The 15,630-nt window shown below is 42.4% G+C and overlaps 1 protein-coding gene across 2 annotated transcripts in view; it reads left to right on the forward strand.

Annotated features, from left to right (window-relative positions):
- BST1 (bone marrow stromal cell antigen 1) overlaps nucleotides 1-15,630 on the forward strand; it is a 29,764-nt gene that overhangs the window by 1,264 nt on the left and 12,870 nt on the right. Inside the window, 7 exon segments of one of the 2 annotated variants that reach the window (NM_001133638.1) lie at nucleotides 810-854; nucleotides 1,405-1,531; nucleotides 3,401-3,536; nucleotides 7,735-7,817; nucleotides 11,214-11,290; nucleotides 11,636-11,728; nucleotides 14,588-14,674. In NM_001133638.1, coding sequence (NP_001127110.1) covers nucleotides 810-854; nucleotides 1,405-1,531; nucleotides 3,401-3,536; nucleotides 7,735-7,817; nucleotides 11,214-11,290; nucleotides 11,636-11,728; nucleotides 14,588-14,674 — 648 coding nt within the window. 2 annotated transcript variants of the gene reach the window in all.

The following is a 15,630-nucleotide window of genomic DNA, read 5'->3' on the forward strand; positions in this document are numbered from 1 at the left end:
AGGTGAGGGGTGTATGTGTATTCTAGAGGTGAGGAGAGTGTGTGTGTTCTAGAGATGAGGCGTGTGTGTGTGTGTGTGTTCTAGAGGTGAGGGGGGTGTGTGTGTGTTCTAGAGGTGAGAGGTGTGTGTTCTAGAGGTGAGATGTGTGTGTTCTAGAGATGATGGGTGTGTGTGTGTTCTACAAGTGAGGTGTGTGTGTTCTAGAGGTAAGAGATGTGTGTGTGTGTTCTAGAGGTGAGTAGTGTGTTTGTGTGTTCTAGAGGTGAGATGTGTGTGTGTTTGTTCTAGAGGTGAGGGGTGTGTGTGTGTGTGTGTAGTCCAGAGGTGACAGATGTGTGTGTGTGTGGTCTAGAGGTGAGGGATGTGTCTGTGTGTGGTCTAGAGGTGAGGGATGTGTGTGTGGTCTAGAGGTGAGGGATTTGTGTGTGGTCTAGAGGTGAGGGATGTGTGTGTGTGTGTGAGTGTGAAGGAGGGTGGAGAGGTATCCCTCTAGAAGTGAGGGTGGAGAGGTATCCCTCTAGAAGTGAGGGTGAGGTAGAGGTGAACTGGGTAACAGCCCATTGCCACCCAGCAGATGTTTAGTCTGAACACTCAGAACCCAGAATGTGGTCTCAGGTTGGAATTCCTTGAGTACAGTCCTTCCGGAATTCAAATTTCAGATCCCCTAAATCTGGAGGATTTCTGAAGTTTGGGTCTTTCTTGCCAGCGCTGCATTTCTTACTGATTTTTGTTCTTTCTGTGGCCCCCCTTTTCTTATGTTTGTGATGTCTCTTTCTTGTGCTGATCGTTTTTATTGTCGCACATTTCAGGCAAACAAAAAACAGCAGAGAACCACCTGTGCTACACACCACCCAGTATGAAAAACAGAAAGTTACAAATGCTATGGGAAATATTTTTTGAAAACTGGCATGGACCTCAAGAGGGGCTTGCACTGGAGGGTGCACCTGCTTTGCCAGAGGTGGAAGCCTTTTGCAGCATTGGGCCTCCCTCCTAACATTACACATCCTGCTGGCTGGCCTGGCCTCACCTGGTCCCCGAGCTCCACACCGGACCTAGACAATGAGACTGGCCCCACCGTTAGGTCTAAATGAAGAGGCACCTGCTGTATAGTTGACTGAATTTGTCACCTCCTGCTCGGTGCCATTTCTGCTTGTCTCTGTGAGCCTGGGGCAAGGCTGTATTCCTTAGCTCTGAGAAATCTATGCAGTGCCTTCAGAGAGACAATTCCAGTGTCAGATTTCTGAATCTGTCACCTAAGCCATGATAATTTGTTGTCTTTTTTGTAAGCCTACTTCTGCAGTTACTATATGAAAAATCTCTTGTAAAGCTTAGACAAATGGACATACTTCACAACACATTATGATGTGCATGTGTGTGTTCTTCCCAACTTGTACTTTTGCACAGGAACAAGAACTGCACAGCCATCTGGGAAGCCTTTAAAGTGGCACTGGACAAGGATCCCTGCTCCGTGCTGCCCTCAGACTATGACCTTTTTATTAACTTGTCCAGGCACTCTATTCCCAGAGATAAGGTAACACTACAACCATCTTGGGTAAAACTGTGTTCTCTGTCTGTACAGAAATGGATGGTGCGTGGGCCGGGTTGACATTAGCTGTCCCCTGCATTCTGCAGTGTCATAGAAACATCAGGCAGCACGCATAATGTGTGTGCTGAGCTCTCTGTGAGAAGCTAGCTTTGTTTCTGTATCAGTCCATTGTCACATTGCTATAAAGAAATGCCTGAGACTGGGTAATTTATAAAGAAAAGAGGTTTAATTGGTTCACGGTTCCACAGGCTATACAGGGAGAATGGCAACATCTACTTCTGGGAGGCCTCTGGCAGCTTTTACTCCAGCAGAAGGCAAAGTGGGAGAAGGTGTCTTACATGGCACGAGCAGGACCAAGGGCAGAGGGAGGTGCCACAGGCTTATAAACAACTGGCTCTTCTGAGAACTCCCTCAGGAGAACAGCAGCAAAGGGGGAAATCCGCCCCCATAATCCAATCACCTCACACCAGGCCCCACCTCCAACATAGGGGATTACAATTTTACAAGAGACACAAATCCAAATCATATCAGTTTCCAACAGTGATTCTAGATCTCCGGCTGGTTGTGGGCAGAAGAAAATTTCCTAAGTTAGCAAGTTAGTGTGAGAATCAACCCGAGGACATCAGGACATGGCCATACCTGTCACACTGGGCCTCCACATCTGGCCAGTTCTAAATAACCTTCATCCTAACTGGCCCAATGGCCTGGACCTTGAGTAATTCAGAAAACTCTCAATCTCAGTATCCTCCCGGGGGACCAGTCTCTCCATTTAATGGGTCTTAAGATTATATTTATTTAGTACCAGTTTATTTAAGAAAACCACATATCTATATTCTGTCTACACTCTCAGGTCTAATAAAATGAAAATAAATGAGAAAATTTCCATAAAACCCTTGCTTAAAACAATACCTCAAGTTTAAGGAGTGCTAGACACCATTTTTGTTTCTGTGACATAAACATTCTTAACCTGATTTTTTCCACTGTGTGTTATTTGTAAAGGCAAGTAAATGGAACTGTGAGTTTCAAAGACAGAATAGACTGAAAACATGATTTTTGAGTATATGCTGTTTTTTGAACCTTGCTGCCTTCCTGTCACTAAAAGTGGGGAAGCTGACTTTTTAACCTTCTGTTTCATAGATTCGGTGCTAGCTGATGAACTCAGTAAATACTTCCTGGGCTATTTGTTTGCCAGTCATTGGTGCTAAGGATTAAGGATGTAACAGTGAAAAACAGCCCCCACCCTTGGGGACCTTCTAGTCTAAATATAAACTGATTGGACTACGGAGGGTCAGATGAAATAGTGACTGTGGGATTTGTGTTATTGTTATATGAAAACACTATACTGGAAACTATAAAGTATAATATAAAAGCAATTTTTTTTGAGGCACTTGACACTTTAGAAAGTGCTTTTTGTGACTGCATATTATCCTGGCCACAGCTGTGGAAGAAGAGAAAGGGCTCATGCTCTGCATTTTCCAGAAGTAGAAACTGAGAAACAGGGAGATTGCATGCCTTGGTCAAGATTACATATCTAATACATGACAGAGCCAGGATTCCAGCCCAGGTCCCTTGATCATTTTTAGTGTAGGGGATCTTACCACATGCGTGTATATTTAGTACTAGTGAGGAAATATTCCATCAACATTTGCATGATACCCTGGGAATAAAGGGAGGAGAGATGCTAGCAGTGTTTGAATGAATAAATAAAGACAACGAAAAAGAATGTTCAGTTGTTGTGCAGCAGGTCAGAGTTGAATGAGAACTGGATTGCCCAACTTGCCTTGATGATACTGTGCCTGAGGAGTCGGTTTTGACTTTGTTTTGTATTTTGATGTTTTGTTTGTCTTTCCTTAGTCCCTGTTCTGGGAAAATAGCTACCTCCTTGTTAAAAGCTTTGCAGAAAACACCCGTCGTTTTATGCCCCTGGGCGATGTTCTGTATGGCAGGGTTGCAGATTTCTTGAGCTGGTGTCGACAGAAAAATGCCTCTGGTAAGACTCCTGCACGAATCACAGGAGACTTAAGAGCTCCTATTTACTATGCATTACCATTGTGCTAAATGCTTTCATATGCATTTATTTCACTTGATCCTCTCCGTGTCCTCTGAGATAAGTGGCAAGAATAGTTAATAATAACAATACTACAGAATACTTAACTTTTGCAGGTGCCAGTCTAAGCACTCTCTGTCTCTCTCTCTCTCTCTATATATATGCATATATATATACACACACACATATATATACATACATATGCACACACACATATATACATATATATACACACACACATACACATATATATATGTATATACACACACACACACATACTCATTTGATGCCCACAACAGCCTCATGGGATCCTATCATAATCCCCATTTTGATAAATGAGGAAACTGAGGCACAGCAAGACTGAGAAACCTGCTTAGGGGACATAGCTAGTAAGCAGCAGACAGTCTGACTCCAGAGCCCCTTTTCTCAACCTTGCACAACTCTGCCTTACTATCCTCATTTGTCCAGAGGGGCAAGCTGAGGCTTAGGGAGGTTAAATGACTGGAAGTGGTAAGGCTGGGTCTCAGTCCTGTCCTGATGGATTCTGAAGCCTGTGCCCTTTAACACCACTCCAGGCCGCTGGCAGATATTTCCAGATCCAAGTCACAAGGAAAGTTAGAGTCACAAGAGCTGGCCTGAATGTCCTACAAACTCTCCTCATTCATCCATTTGTGGTGCTAGGAGCTGGAGACACAGCAGTCCCCATCTTCAGGGAGCTTATAGCCTCATGGGGGATATTAGCTCGAGTGATATGGGCTGTAATGCAGGAAAAATGGTGTTCTGAGGAGTAGCAGAGTGAGACACCAGCCTCCACCAGGTCATCAGGGAAGCTTCAGAGGGAGGCTAGCAAGGAAAGGTGAGGGAGTGTTCCCATTATGAAGACTGGAGATCCTTCCTGGGTATCAGAGTTACTTCAAAAGTTAACCTAATATCAGGCGGGGCATGGTGGCTCATGCCTGTAATCCCAGCACTTTGAGAGGCCGAGGTGGGTGGATCATTTGAGGTCACGAGTTTGAGATCAGCCTGGCCAACATGAAGAAATCCCATCTCTATTAAAAATACAAAAAAATTAGCCAGGTGTGGTGGTGCATGCCTGTAATCACAGCTACTCGGGAGGCTGAGGCAGGAGAATCCTTCAAACCCTGGAGATGGAGGTTGCACTGAGGTGAGATCATACCACTGTACTCCAGCCTGGACGACAGAGTGAGACTCGGCACAAAAAGAAAAAAAAAAAAAAAAAAGAGTTAACCTAATATCAGTTCTGTTTATTTCTCCTCCATTCATTTGTCCACTAAACTAAAATTTACAGTGTCTACTATGTGCCAGATCCTCATCTTCTAGACAGTAGGAACACAGCAGAGAATAAAACAGGAAATTAATACCCCATGCTTACATTATAGGAGGGCAGATAAGACAATAAACAGGCAAGTGAAATATATAGTCTGCCTTAAGATTATAAAGGCTATGGAGAAAAATGAAACAGGTAATAAGGACGAAAAAGGTTGAGGGTGGAGGGCCGGGGAGAGGAAAGTGTTGCATTTTTACCTAGATGCCGAGGGAAAACCTCACTGATAAGCTGATATTTGAACAAGGACCTGAAGGAGATGAGAAAGAGCTTTTCTGACAGGAGCACAGCAATTGCAACGGCCCTGAGGTGGGAGCGTGTGTGACATATTTAATAGCAAAGAGGACAGTGGGCAAAGAGGAAAGTGCGAGCTAAGAGGCTAGAGGAATAAAGGAGGTCCAGGTGGCACAGGACGTTGTCAGGCCTCTACTTTTCACTGTGATGCCACTGTGAGATGGGCAGCATTGCAGGTTCCAGGTCAAATGGACACAGCCATTCTTTCAATGGAGAACTTCCAGGAAGCTTTTGTTTGATGATGCTGCAGAGGGTGGGGAGAAGGAGGGGAGGAATGTGATGAAAAACACATAAAGAAAGGGAGAGCCTTCCAGAAAACCACCAGTTATTTCTTCTTCACCTGGCTGCCCTTTTCTATCTATGCCCTCCTATCAGGACTCACGTCAGCTGAATAACTGTATGTGTATGTCATGGAATCCTGAGGGCCGGCAGTAATGGTGATGGGGTTTTTTATTTATTGACCCAGAAAGAGGCAAATTTATTTTTAAGCAAAAAATAAATTTACATAACCCTGTGATTGGTATGAGGCTATTCAAATAAAAACACATATACACAATACATCTATGAAAATATACACACAGAAAAAAGTCAAGAAAATAGCAAACCCAAACCATTGACAGCAGCTCTTTTTTATTTTATTTATTTATTTATATATTTTTAGTTTAAAATCATTATTATTTTTTTGAGACAGCGTCTCACTCTGCTGCCCAGGCTGTAATGCAGTGGTGTGATCCTAGCTCATTGCAGCCTTGAACTCCTGTGCTCAGGCAATCCTCTTGTCTCAGCCTCTTAAGTAGTTGGACTACAGGTACACACCACCACACTAGGCTGTTTTAAAAATTATTTTTGTAGTGGTCTTGCCATGTTGCCCAGGCTGGTCTTGAACTCCTGACTTCAAATAATCCTCCTGCCTCAGCCTCCCAAAGCACTGGGATTACAGGCATGAGCCACTGTACCTGGCCGTGGTTATTTTTTTAATTTTAATTTTAATTTTATTTTTGATTGACACATAAAAATTGTATATATTTATGGCATACAATGTGATGTTTTGATACATATATACATTGTGTAATGATCAAATCAGGGTAATTAGCATATCTATCATCTTAAACATTTACTATTTCTTTGTGGTGAGACATTCAAAATCCTCTCTACTAGTTATTTGAAATATACAATACACTATTGTCAGCTATGGCCACTCTGTTGTGCATTACAGCCCCAGTACTTATTCCTCCTATGTAACTATAATACTGTTGACCAACCTCTTCCCATCTCCCTTATCCATTCCCCTCTCCAGGCTCTGGTAGCCACTATTCTACCCCCAACTTCTATGAGATCAGCTTTTGAAGATTCCACTTTCAAGTGAGATCATGCCATATTTGTTTTCCTGTACCTGGCTTATTTCACTTGACATAATGTCCTCCAGGTTCATCCATGTTGTTGCAAATGGCTCAATAGTATTTCATTATGTATATACGCCATATTTTCATTTTTTTTTTTTTTTGAAATGGAGTCTCTGTCTTTCGCCCAGGCCAGAGTGCAATGGCACGATCTCAGCTCACTGCAACCTTCGCCCCCCAGGTTCAAGCGATTCTCCTGCCTCAGCCTCCTGAGTAGCTGGGACTACAGATGCGTGTCACCATACCCAGCTAATTTTTGTATTTTTAGTAGAGATGGGGTTTCACCATGTTGGCTAGTCTGGTCTTGAACTCCTGACCTCAGGTAATCCACCCGCCTCAGCTTCCTAAAATGCTGAGATTACAGGTGTGAGCCACTGTGCCTGGTCTATTTTATCTGTTAATCAGTTGATGGACACAGATTGATACCATATCTTGGCTATTATGAATAATGCCATTAATAGCAGTTTTGCTAGGAATATGAGGTCAACTTGTAGATTAGAATTTTTTTTTCTTTATAGCACACCCCACATCCCATTGATCTGCTAGGGTCTTTAATCTGTCCTTAAACATTTTAAAATGTAATACATTTTAACATATGTTTTTCGATTGTATGAAATTTCTGTTTTCTGGCTAAGCATTATCATTTTCTTAATCCTTTTTTTCCTTGCATTTACTGCTAAGATAATGGCTAACGATTTAATTTTTGGAGACGGCTCTTCTCCCAATAAAGCAAAAGATTTTGTTGTTGTTGTTTGTGGGTTTTTAAACATTGCTTTACTAGTGCTCCAGTAGAGAAATAACCCGGCTAATACGCTGATGCTCAGTGGTCAGCTAGGCTCACTCACTAGCCAGCTACTTAGTTCTCTGCCTTCCTCACATTTGTGATGAGCAAAATGACCAACGTCTTTAGTATCATGGACAAGGTGGTCCCTCACCAGGCTCCTTGTGGATCGAGTGGGAAGAACTGTGGATGTTAAACTTGTACACATTGTACAGAATGTAGGTTAAGTATACGTCATGGAACTGGGATATATTGTAAGTTAATTCTTCTCTTAGATAGATAATCTTTGGAATAAAATGTGTTTGTCTACTTACCCCTTAGGACTTGATTACCAATCTTGCCCTACATCAGAAGACTGTGAAAATAATCCTGTGGATTCCTTTTGGAAAAGGGCATCCATCCAGGTAATCCTGGGATGATATCTGAGTGGTTGAGCATGTGTGGGACCCATAGAGATGGAACACAGTCATTCAGAGTCTGGACCCCAGGTCATCACTCAACTTCTCTGAGCCTCACTTTCCACTTTTACCACATCATGATTCATGCTCTTTGCTATATAAAATTGTGAGAATTTAAGGAAATAAAATACTTAATGCAGTGCCTGGCACAAAGAAAACATTCTGTAAATGTTGGCTATACATGAGGGTTTTAATTAGTCATTATGATTTCCATTATGTCATGGTTATCATTAGTATTTCAAATCAATGATTTTGATTGCTACGTAAAATGGGGCAACTCCTGCTTTATGGAAGACCCTAGGACACTGGAGATCAATTTGTGGGGATCAGAAATGTCCACAAGACTAATATTAATGGGAGAGGAACTGATAGGAGATGGAGGATAAGCTGGAGACACAGAAATGGTCCCCTGAAGGTAGGTCTGTTTCCCAGAGAATGATGTCACCAGAGTTGAGGACAGCTATCAGTAGCTATAACATGCCAGTGACTACAGCTTGCACTCTCTGCCATGAGAATTAGAATAGAGATTACAAATAAAGAGGGTTAAGTTCTTAGTTCAGTGCCTGGCAAAAAAGCTGTTGACTATTAAACATTAGCTAGGTTGACCAGGTGGACGTCAGGGCACTTCCACCCACCACCGCCAACCCCCTTTCAGGACTATCCATGTCTTTTTTGGTCCCATCTTCTACCCTAGATCCTGAGGTGTCCACTAGGTAGATTGTTAGTTAGTCAAGGTGAGAAGGACCTTGGCCAAATCTTCCATGGTGGCTGCAGTTTGGAGCTAAGCAGGGAGTCCCTCCCAGATAAAACATATTCTGTTTATTACTGTGCTCTGCTGCCCACCCCAAGAGAGCACCATTTGCTCCCACTATCTGTAGGTTTCATCTTGAGCACAGACTCCAGTCAGTTGGCAGTGGCTGCCAGAGCCCCTCATTGAGAACTGGGAGGCTACAGAGATGTCATCATCTGAAAGTGGGATCAAACAGTAACTTAGGGGAGATGTCAACATTACACGTAAAGGAACCATATATTTTACCCAGTGGATCTGCCAGACTTCCAAGTGTGTGCTGCAAACCACCACCTTATACTTCCTCCAATTCTATAATGGAAATCTAATACTAGTGCCCACAATTTTTGAGAACTTGGCATTTGCTGTGTAGTCGAAGCATGAGGAGAGGTAGTGTGGTATAGTGATGAGAAGCGGATTTGAACCTTAGCAGATAAGTATTCAATAAATGTTAGCAGTCATTATTTTAAATATTTTCATCTCTTTTTTTTTTTGAGACAGAGTCGCACTCTGTCGATCTCTGCTCACCGCAACCTCCGCCTCCCAGGTTCAAGTGATTCTCCTGCCTCAGCCTCCCGAGTAGCTGGGACTACAGATGTGTGCCACCATGCCCAGCTAATGTTTGTATTTTTAGTAGAGACGGGGTTTCACCATATTGGCCAGGATGGTCACGAACTCCTGACCTTGTGATCCACCCACCTCAGCCTCCCAAAGTGCTAGGATTACAGGCATGAGCCACTGTGCCTGGCCAAATAGTTTCATCTTTATGACAATTCTATGAGGCAGAGACTTTTAACACCCTTATTTTACAGATAATAAAGTAAGGTACAGAGAGGTCAAGAAGCTTTACTAGGGTTATGGAACTGACAAGTAGGGGAGCTAGGATTTGAAACCAGGAAGGCTGGCTCGAGATGAGACTTTCAAGCACAACGTTATACAGCCTCATTGCATCGGCATACTTTTTATTTTTATTTTTATTTTTACCTTTTTTTTTGAGACGGAGTCTGTCTCTGTCACCCAGGCTGGAGTGCAGTGGTACATTCTCAGCTCACTGCAACCCCTGCCTCCTAGGTTCAAGCGATTCTCACACCTCAGCCTCCCAAGTAGCTGGGACTACAGGTGGGTGTCACCACGCCCAGCTAATTTTTGCATTTTTAGTTGAGACGGGTTTTTGCCATGTTAGCCAGGCTGGTCTCAAACTCCTGACCTCAGGTGATCTGCCCACCTCAGTCTCCCAAATGGTTGAGATTACAGGTGTGAGCCACCGCGCCTGGCTCTGCACACATTTTTTTTTTTAATATTTTTTTCTTTTTGTCAGTGTAATAGCTGCTCATAATAGTGAATGACACATATAGAAAATATAAATTAATCACCTACATTCCTACCACCTAAAGGCAACCCGTTTAGCATAGTGGTGATCAGGTATTGGCATTTAAGAATTTAACTATGACTGTTAGCACTATTTGGAAGCAATCTGAGACATGGATGACATGGAGTATATTGTTTGGTATTGAGTATCACTTTGCTAGGGAGTGAACCCAGCCACCTATACGTCAGTGCCACATATTTCACCTCTGCACCTCCTTCATTCTAGTATAAATATTTTATGAGGGAAATTACATGCTCCAGTAGTATTTTGAAGTGGAGATTTTGGAATTTCTGTGGACCTGTCTCTCATTTGGGAATGCCTATGTATTTTTAACACAGTAGAGCTCATGCTCCTCCAACGACTGTTGCATTTTGCTTTGAAAGTAAGTACTTCCTATGCTATTGCAAATACTTTGTATACAGACTTTTACTAATGGCTGGTTAAGATTTCAGACACTTAAGTATCATAGTTTACTTACCATTCCCTTGTTGTTGAGTATTTTGTATTAGTTACAATATTTCAGTATTATGAGGAATTGCTGCACTATACATCTTTATGCACAATGCTCCTGGTAGTCCTTCGTGCTGTTTGCCAAATATTTCTGGCTTGTCTTCTGAGCCCACGGTTTGCACTCTCTGCCTCATGAAATTGTTTACATGTGACTTACACTGGCCAATCAGTTGCGAGCGGGAGTGTGACTTTTGGGTGGAAGCCTTTAAGAAGTGGTCCACTATTTGTCACTGTCTCCTCCCTTTCCTGGCAATCAGAGATTTTGCAGATGTGCCCCAGAATGAGGACACTTGGAACAAAACCCCAGTGGGCCTGTGATAAACATGTAGTGTGAGCATGATATAAATCATTGTTGTTTAAAGCCACTGCAGTTTCCAGGTTCTTTGCTAAGGGAGCATAACCTAGTTTATTCCAGCTGATAAGATACTGTGTATTTTCTATTATCTTCTTAGGGTAGATTCCCAGACATGGATTACTGAGTCTATGAGTTTTTTGACATTTCAAGGCAATTTGCTTTCCAAAATAAACCAGTTTGCATTTCTACTAAGCCATATGAAATGCCACATTTATCATATCCTTGCCATTGTTTAGAACTGACAATTTGTAAAAAATGCACATTTCATAGCAGAAAAATGTCACGTCTTTATTTGCTAAAAATACTTGGTTCTTCTCGTAGTATTCCAAGGATAGTTCTGGGGTGATCCACATCATGCTGAATGGTTCAGAGCCAACAGGAGCCTATCCCATCAAAGGGTAAGAACACCAGCACATTCAAACACAAGAGAGAATGCCAAAATATTTATTTAATTGTTTTAAATAGAGGCTAAAGAAAATTATCCTAGTCCCCATCTCATGCTTGCTTCTGTAAATTCAGGTAAAGCAAAACAGATGAACGACCTGGTGATCAGAGCCATGTCTATAGAGTTAAACCATTAACAGCTGATGAATACAGGAATAAAAAGTAACCTAAAAATAAAAGCTAAAGAAGAAAAACTTCTAAAAGCTCGTTATTTTTTTTTAAGAAAGGTAATGTGTAAATTAACAACTGAAATGGGAAAGATATCATATTGCTTTAGGGCTTTAAGAAATGTTTCTCAGTTTTTTTGCAGATTATGAAATTCCAAACCTCCAGAAGGAAAAAATTACACGAATCGAGATCTGGGTTATGCATGAAATTGGGGGACCCAATGTGTAAGTTATGGTGATATTGATGATGATAATTATGCAAGTTTGTTTTTCTTGTATATGATATGATCAAGTTCGTTTAACATTTTCAGCTCTTCAACTGGGTCTTGAATAACTGGTTAAGAAAGCTTTTATGATCCACATTTTCTGGGAAACCACATGAGTTTACATGTAAATGCAAACTTAAACTCATTCTTCTCAGCAGTAAAGAGCACTGCTGGCACAAACTCAAGATAAAAAAGTTAAAGTGATTTGGTTTAAAGACAAGCCAACGAGGCCACAGCCTAAATAAAGCTGGACAGCCATGATGGAGCTTCAGAAGCAAGCTGAGGCCTTGTCTTTCAGAACAGTCCCTCCGTGCTACATGGAGGAAGGTATTACTAACCCCAAGGAGTGCAGGTCCCATTGAAAGTGTTTAGGAGAACTTCAGTGAATTCCCTGTGTCCGTGTCGGCCCCCAGGACCTTCTAAGACTCACCATATAAAGGGTTATTTTTCCCATCTCTTAGGCAATAGATTGTGATAAATTTGCAAACTACTTAATTACGTAAGTTATACCAAGATCTGCATTCCCCTTCTCAGAAGACAAATTATACTTATTTTTGCATGCATGAAAAACATGTATCGTTGGTCTTATTTTTGTGAGAAGTTGCTCTCTCTAGAAGTTATACTTGCTTGTTGTTTTAATGTATCTATTTTGTTGTGCATCTATTTCATGTATCTATCTTGGAGTGCAGTGGCGAGATGTCAGCTCACTGCAACCTCCACCTCCCGAGTTCAAGTGATTCTCTTGACTCAACCTCCCGAGTAGCTGGGATTACAGGTGTCCGTTACCACACCCAGCTGATTTTTTGTATTTTTAGTAGAGACAAGGTTTCACCATGTTGGCCAGGCTGGTCTTGAATTCCTGACCTCAGGCGATCCACCTGAGGCTTCAGCCTCCCAAAGTGCTAGGATTACAGGCATGAGCCACCATGCCCGGCCTTTATAGTTATTTTAACAACACATTCACTTATCTCTGTGTCCAGGTGTCCTGCAGCCTAGATGTCGTTGCTTACTAAAAAGAAATTCTAAGTAGTGAGCCTGGCCCCAAGTAAGGCATTTTCCCAGGTATTGGCAAAGTTCTAAAAAATGATGTTATTCAACACTGTGCTTTCTTCATTCCTATAATGCCTGGAATTCCACTTCTGTAAAAATTTCCAGTTGCTCATTTCCTCCCTGTACACTCCCCCTCTGTTAATTTTATGGTGGTGAGGCTGTTTAACATCCCATTTCATGTAAAGTCAGGGTCCTGCCTGTAATATACCGTGCCTAATAACCACAGCTGGTAGTGTTGTGTATTTACCTCTGTTTGCGTTTGTAAATTCTCCCTGCTTAATTGTGACCATTAGTGAAAGCGGGCAAGAATCACTGTTGTACGAGTGTGAGAAATTGCCACTCTCATACTTTATTAGGGTGTAATTTGGCCGTTCATATAAAAGCCTTAAAATGGATTCAGATCTTTGATGCCAGAAAACCTACTTTCAGGAATTTATGCCAAGGTAACAAATAATTAATAATGTGTATGAAAATGAAGTTCCAATCAGTGACTAACTGGGCTGGTGGCATGGGAGGTAAGAATTTACCAAGACAGTTGTAGGTGAAGAAAGACAGATTTATTAGAGAAAGCATGAAAATATGTTGCAAGGGTGCAACTGGCAGGTCAGGAAGAGACAAGCTGACTGCAGGGAGATGAAGGCTTACTGGGGATTTTACAGAATGGTGCTTGTGCTGTGTGCTGAAGAGCACTTGCGCAGTTCTGATAATGCCAAGGATACAGTGAGCTAACTTGCCTTTTTCTATCAGCTGAGCGTCTGGTGATAGGTAGGCATGGGAAGGTTGTGAGTTGTTTGTGCAGGAAGCCTATGTGTCCTGGACCATGAAGAAGGTAGACTTATAGCTTATCTGCTTTGTCTTTTTGCTTTCCCCTGCTCCTGCCAGCCTGACTCCTTTTTCCTAGTTAGGACTCCACAGCAACAAAGTTTGTTGTAGTGTAAATGGTGCTGAAATAAAAGAATCAACCTAGGTCTTCAACAAGAGAGGATGGGTTCCACGAGTTATGGTCTGTTTATGTAAGGGAGGCCATGCTGGAGCTAAAAATAATGGCAGAGAAGTGTGTGTGTGTGTGTGTGTGTGTGTGTATACACACACACACACACACACACAGACAGGAGCTAAAGCAGACTACAAAACACATTGGATAGCAGAGACCGTTTGCTGTGTTTTTAAAATCTTGCAGAAATAAATATATTTTAAATATATTTAAATAATATATATTTATTTAAAGAAATAAATATATTTTAAAAGACTAGACCTATATATACCAAAATGTTAACAGAGCTATCTCTAGGGGTGTAAGATTTAGGGTAATTTTTAAAAATTTTTGTTTATTTGCATTTTCTAATATTTTAAAATTTGTATGTTTTGGTGGTTACTTAAAACTTCAAATGAATATACTGTAGTGTAGGGTGAACAAATTGGCAGGTAGCATTGTGTCGAGCCCCTGGAGCACATTGCAGATATGTGTCACTGTCTGGGGACAGACTGCACAGGTGGCTGACACCACGCACATGCACTGGCCCTGGCTCTCCCAGTGCTCCTGGCTGCCCAGCTTCAGGCCCGGTGCTGGGGTCCTCAGAGCATCGTCTCCTAGGTCCTGCAGGTTTACCGGAAGCAGCCCTTTTTAAACCAGAGACATTCCAGTTTTCCTTCTGAGAGTAGAATATCCAGGAGCACATGGTCAAAAGAAATTATGTTTAACCCAGAAACAACCTCCTCTTCCTCCTCTTATTTGCTTACTTTTTAAGTATATATTTTTATGTTTTAGGGAATCCTGCGGGGAAGGCAGCATGAAAGTCCTGGAAAAGAGGCTGAAGGACATGGGGTTCCAGTACAGCTGTATTAATGATTACCGGTAGGTGGCCTATTCATCAATGTGCACTTGTAGAGGTGGTGTGTGATTTTGGAGGAGGTGGGCTGCCGAAAGGGTATTGATGGCTCTCAGCTCTGAAGGCCATGGTGTCTTCTGGGTGGCTTCTCGGTGTGGAGGCAAGGAGCACTTTCTGGCCTGAGTTTGGCCAGGGCCCCACCCACTGCTGTCCAGAGTCCATCTTCACGGCACTGGACGTTTAAAGAACACACAGAGCGGCACTTTCTCATTTGCTCCTGCTCAGTTCTCTCCTCACTGTGCTTACTGTGCAGTGAGACACTGGATTACAGGGACTGAGGTTCCTATGTCTTTGGATCTCTGTGGGATCCCTGTGCATGACAGGTGCTAAGGTGGGAGCTTGTTTGAGATATTTACAGACACATCTTGACCACAGACTGATAGGAAAATAATAATAACTACCACTTGGTGAGCCCCTATGGGCCAGACACTTTATATACTTATAATCAGATATCATTTGTGGGCCTTCTTGCTTGGAAATTTAAAAAAAAAAACTTGGCTCAAGGCCTGAGGTAGTTGCAAGCCATCTCTGGACTCAAATCCCTGCCTCTGGCTCTCTCTGCCTCAGCCTCTAAGACTGTGGACCTGCTGATTCTGCAAGGGGCTGGAATCCAACACTGCAAAAACTGAGTGGCTTTCTTGAACATTTCTGAGTGTTGCAGGGTGGAAATGATGTCAGTGGTCTTCTCTTGTTGCCCAGCACCCTTGATTATCCTGCTTCTCTGCCACTCTCTGCCTTCCCCACAGCCCCATGGGCTGGATCATTCTCCCAGCTGAGCAAAGCACCCTAAACGTGTGAACCACTCCCTCCCACTCCATGCCTCCTCAAGACAAGGAGCCCCTCAAGGCTGTTCTGTTATCTGTACCTTTTACTCATATATTATTGCCAATGCTCTCAAAAGTTAGATGTTGTTTATCACCCT

Source organism: Pongo abelii, chromosome 3 (assembly GCF_028885655.2).
Source record: "Pongo abelii isolate AG06213 chromosome 3, NHGRI_mPonAbe1-v2.0_pri, whole genome shotgun sequence".
NCBI lineage: Eukaryota > Metazoa > Chordata > Mammalia > Primates > Hominidae > Pongo > Pongo abelii.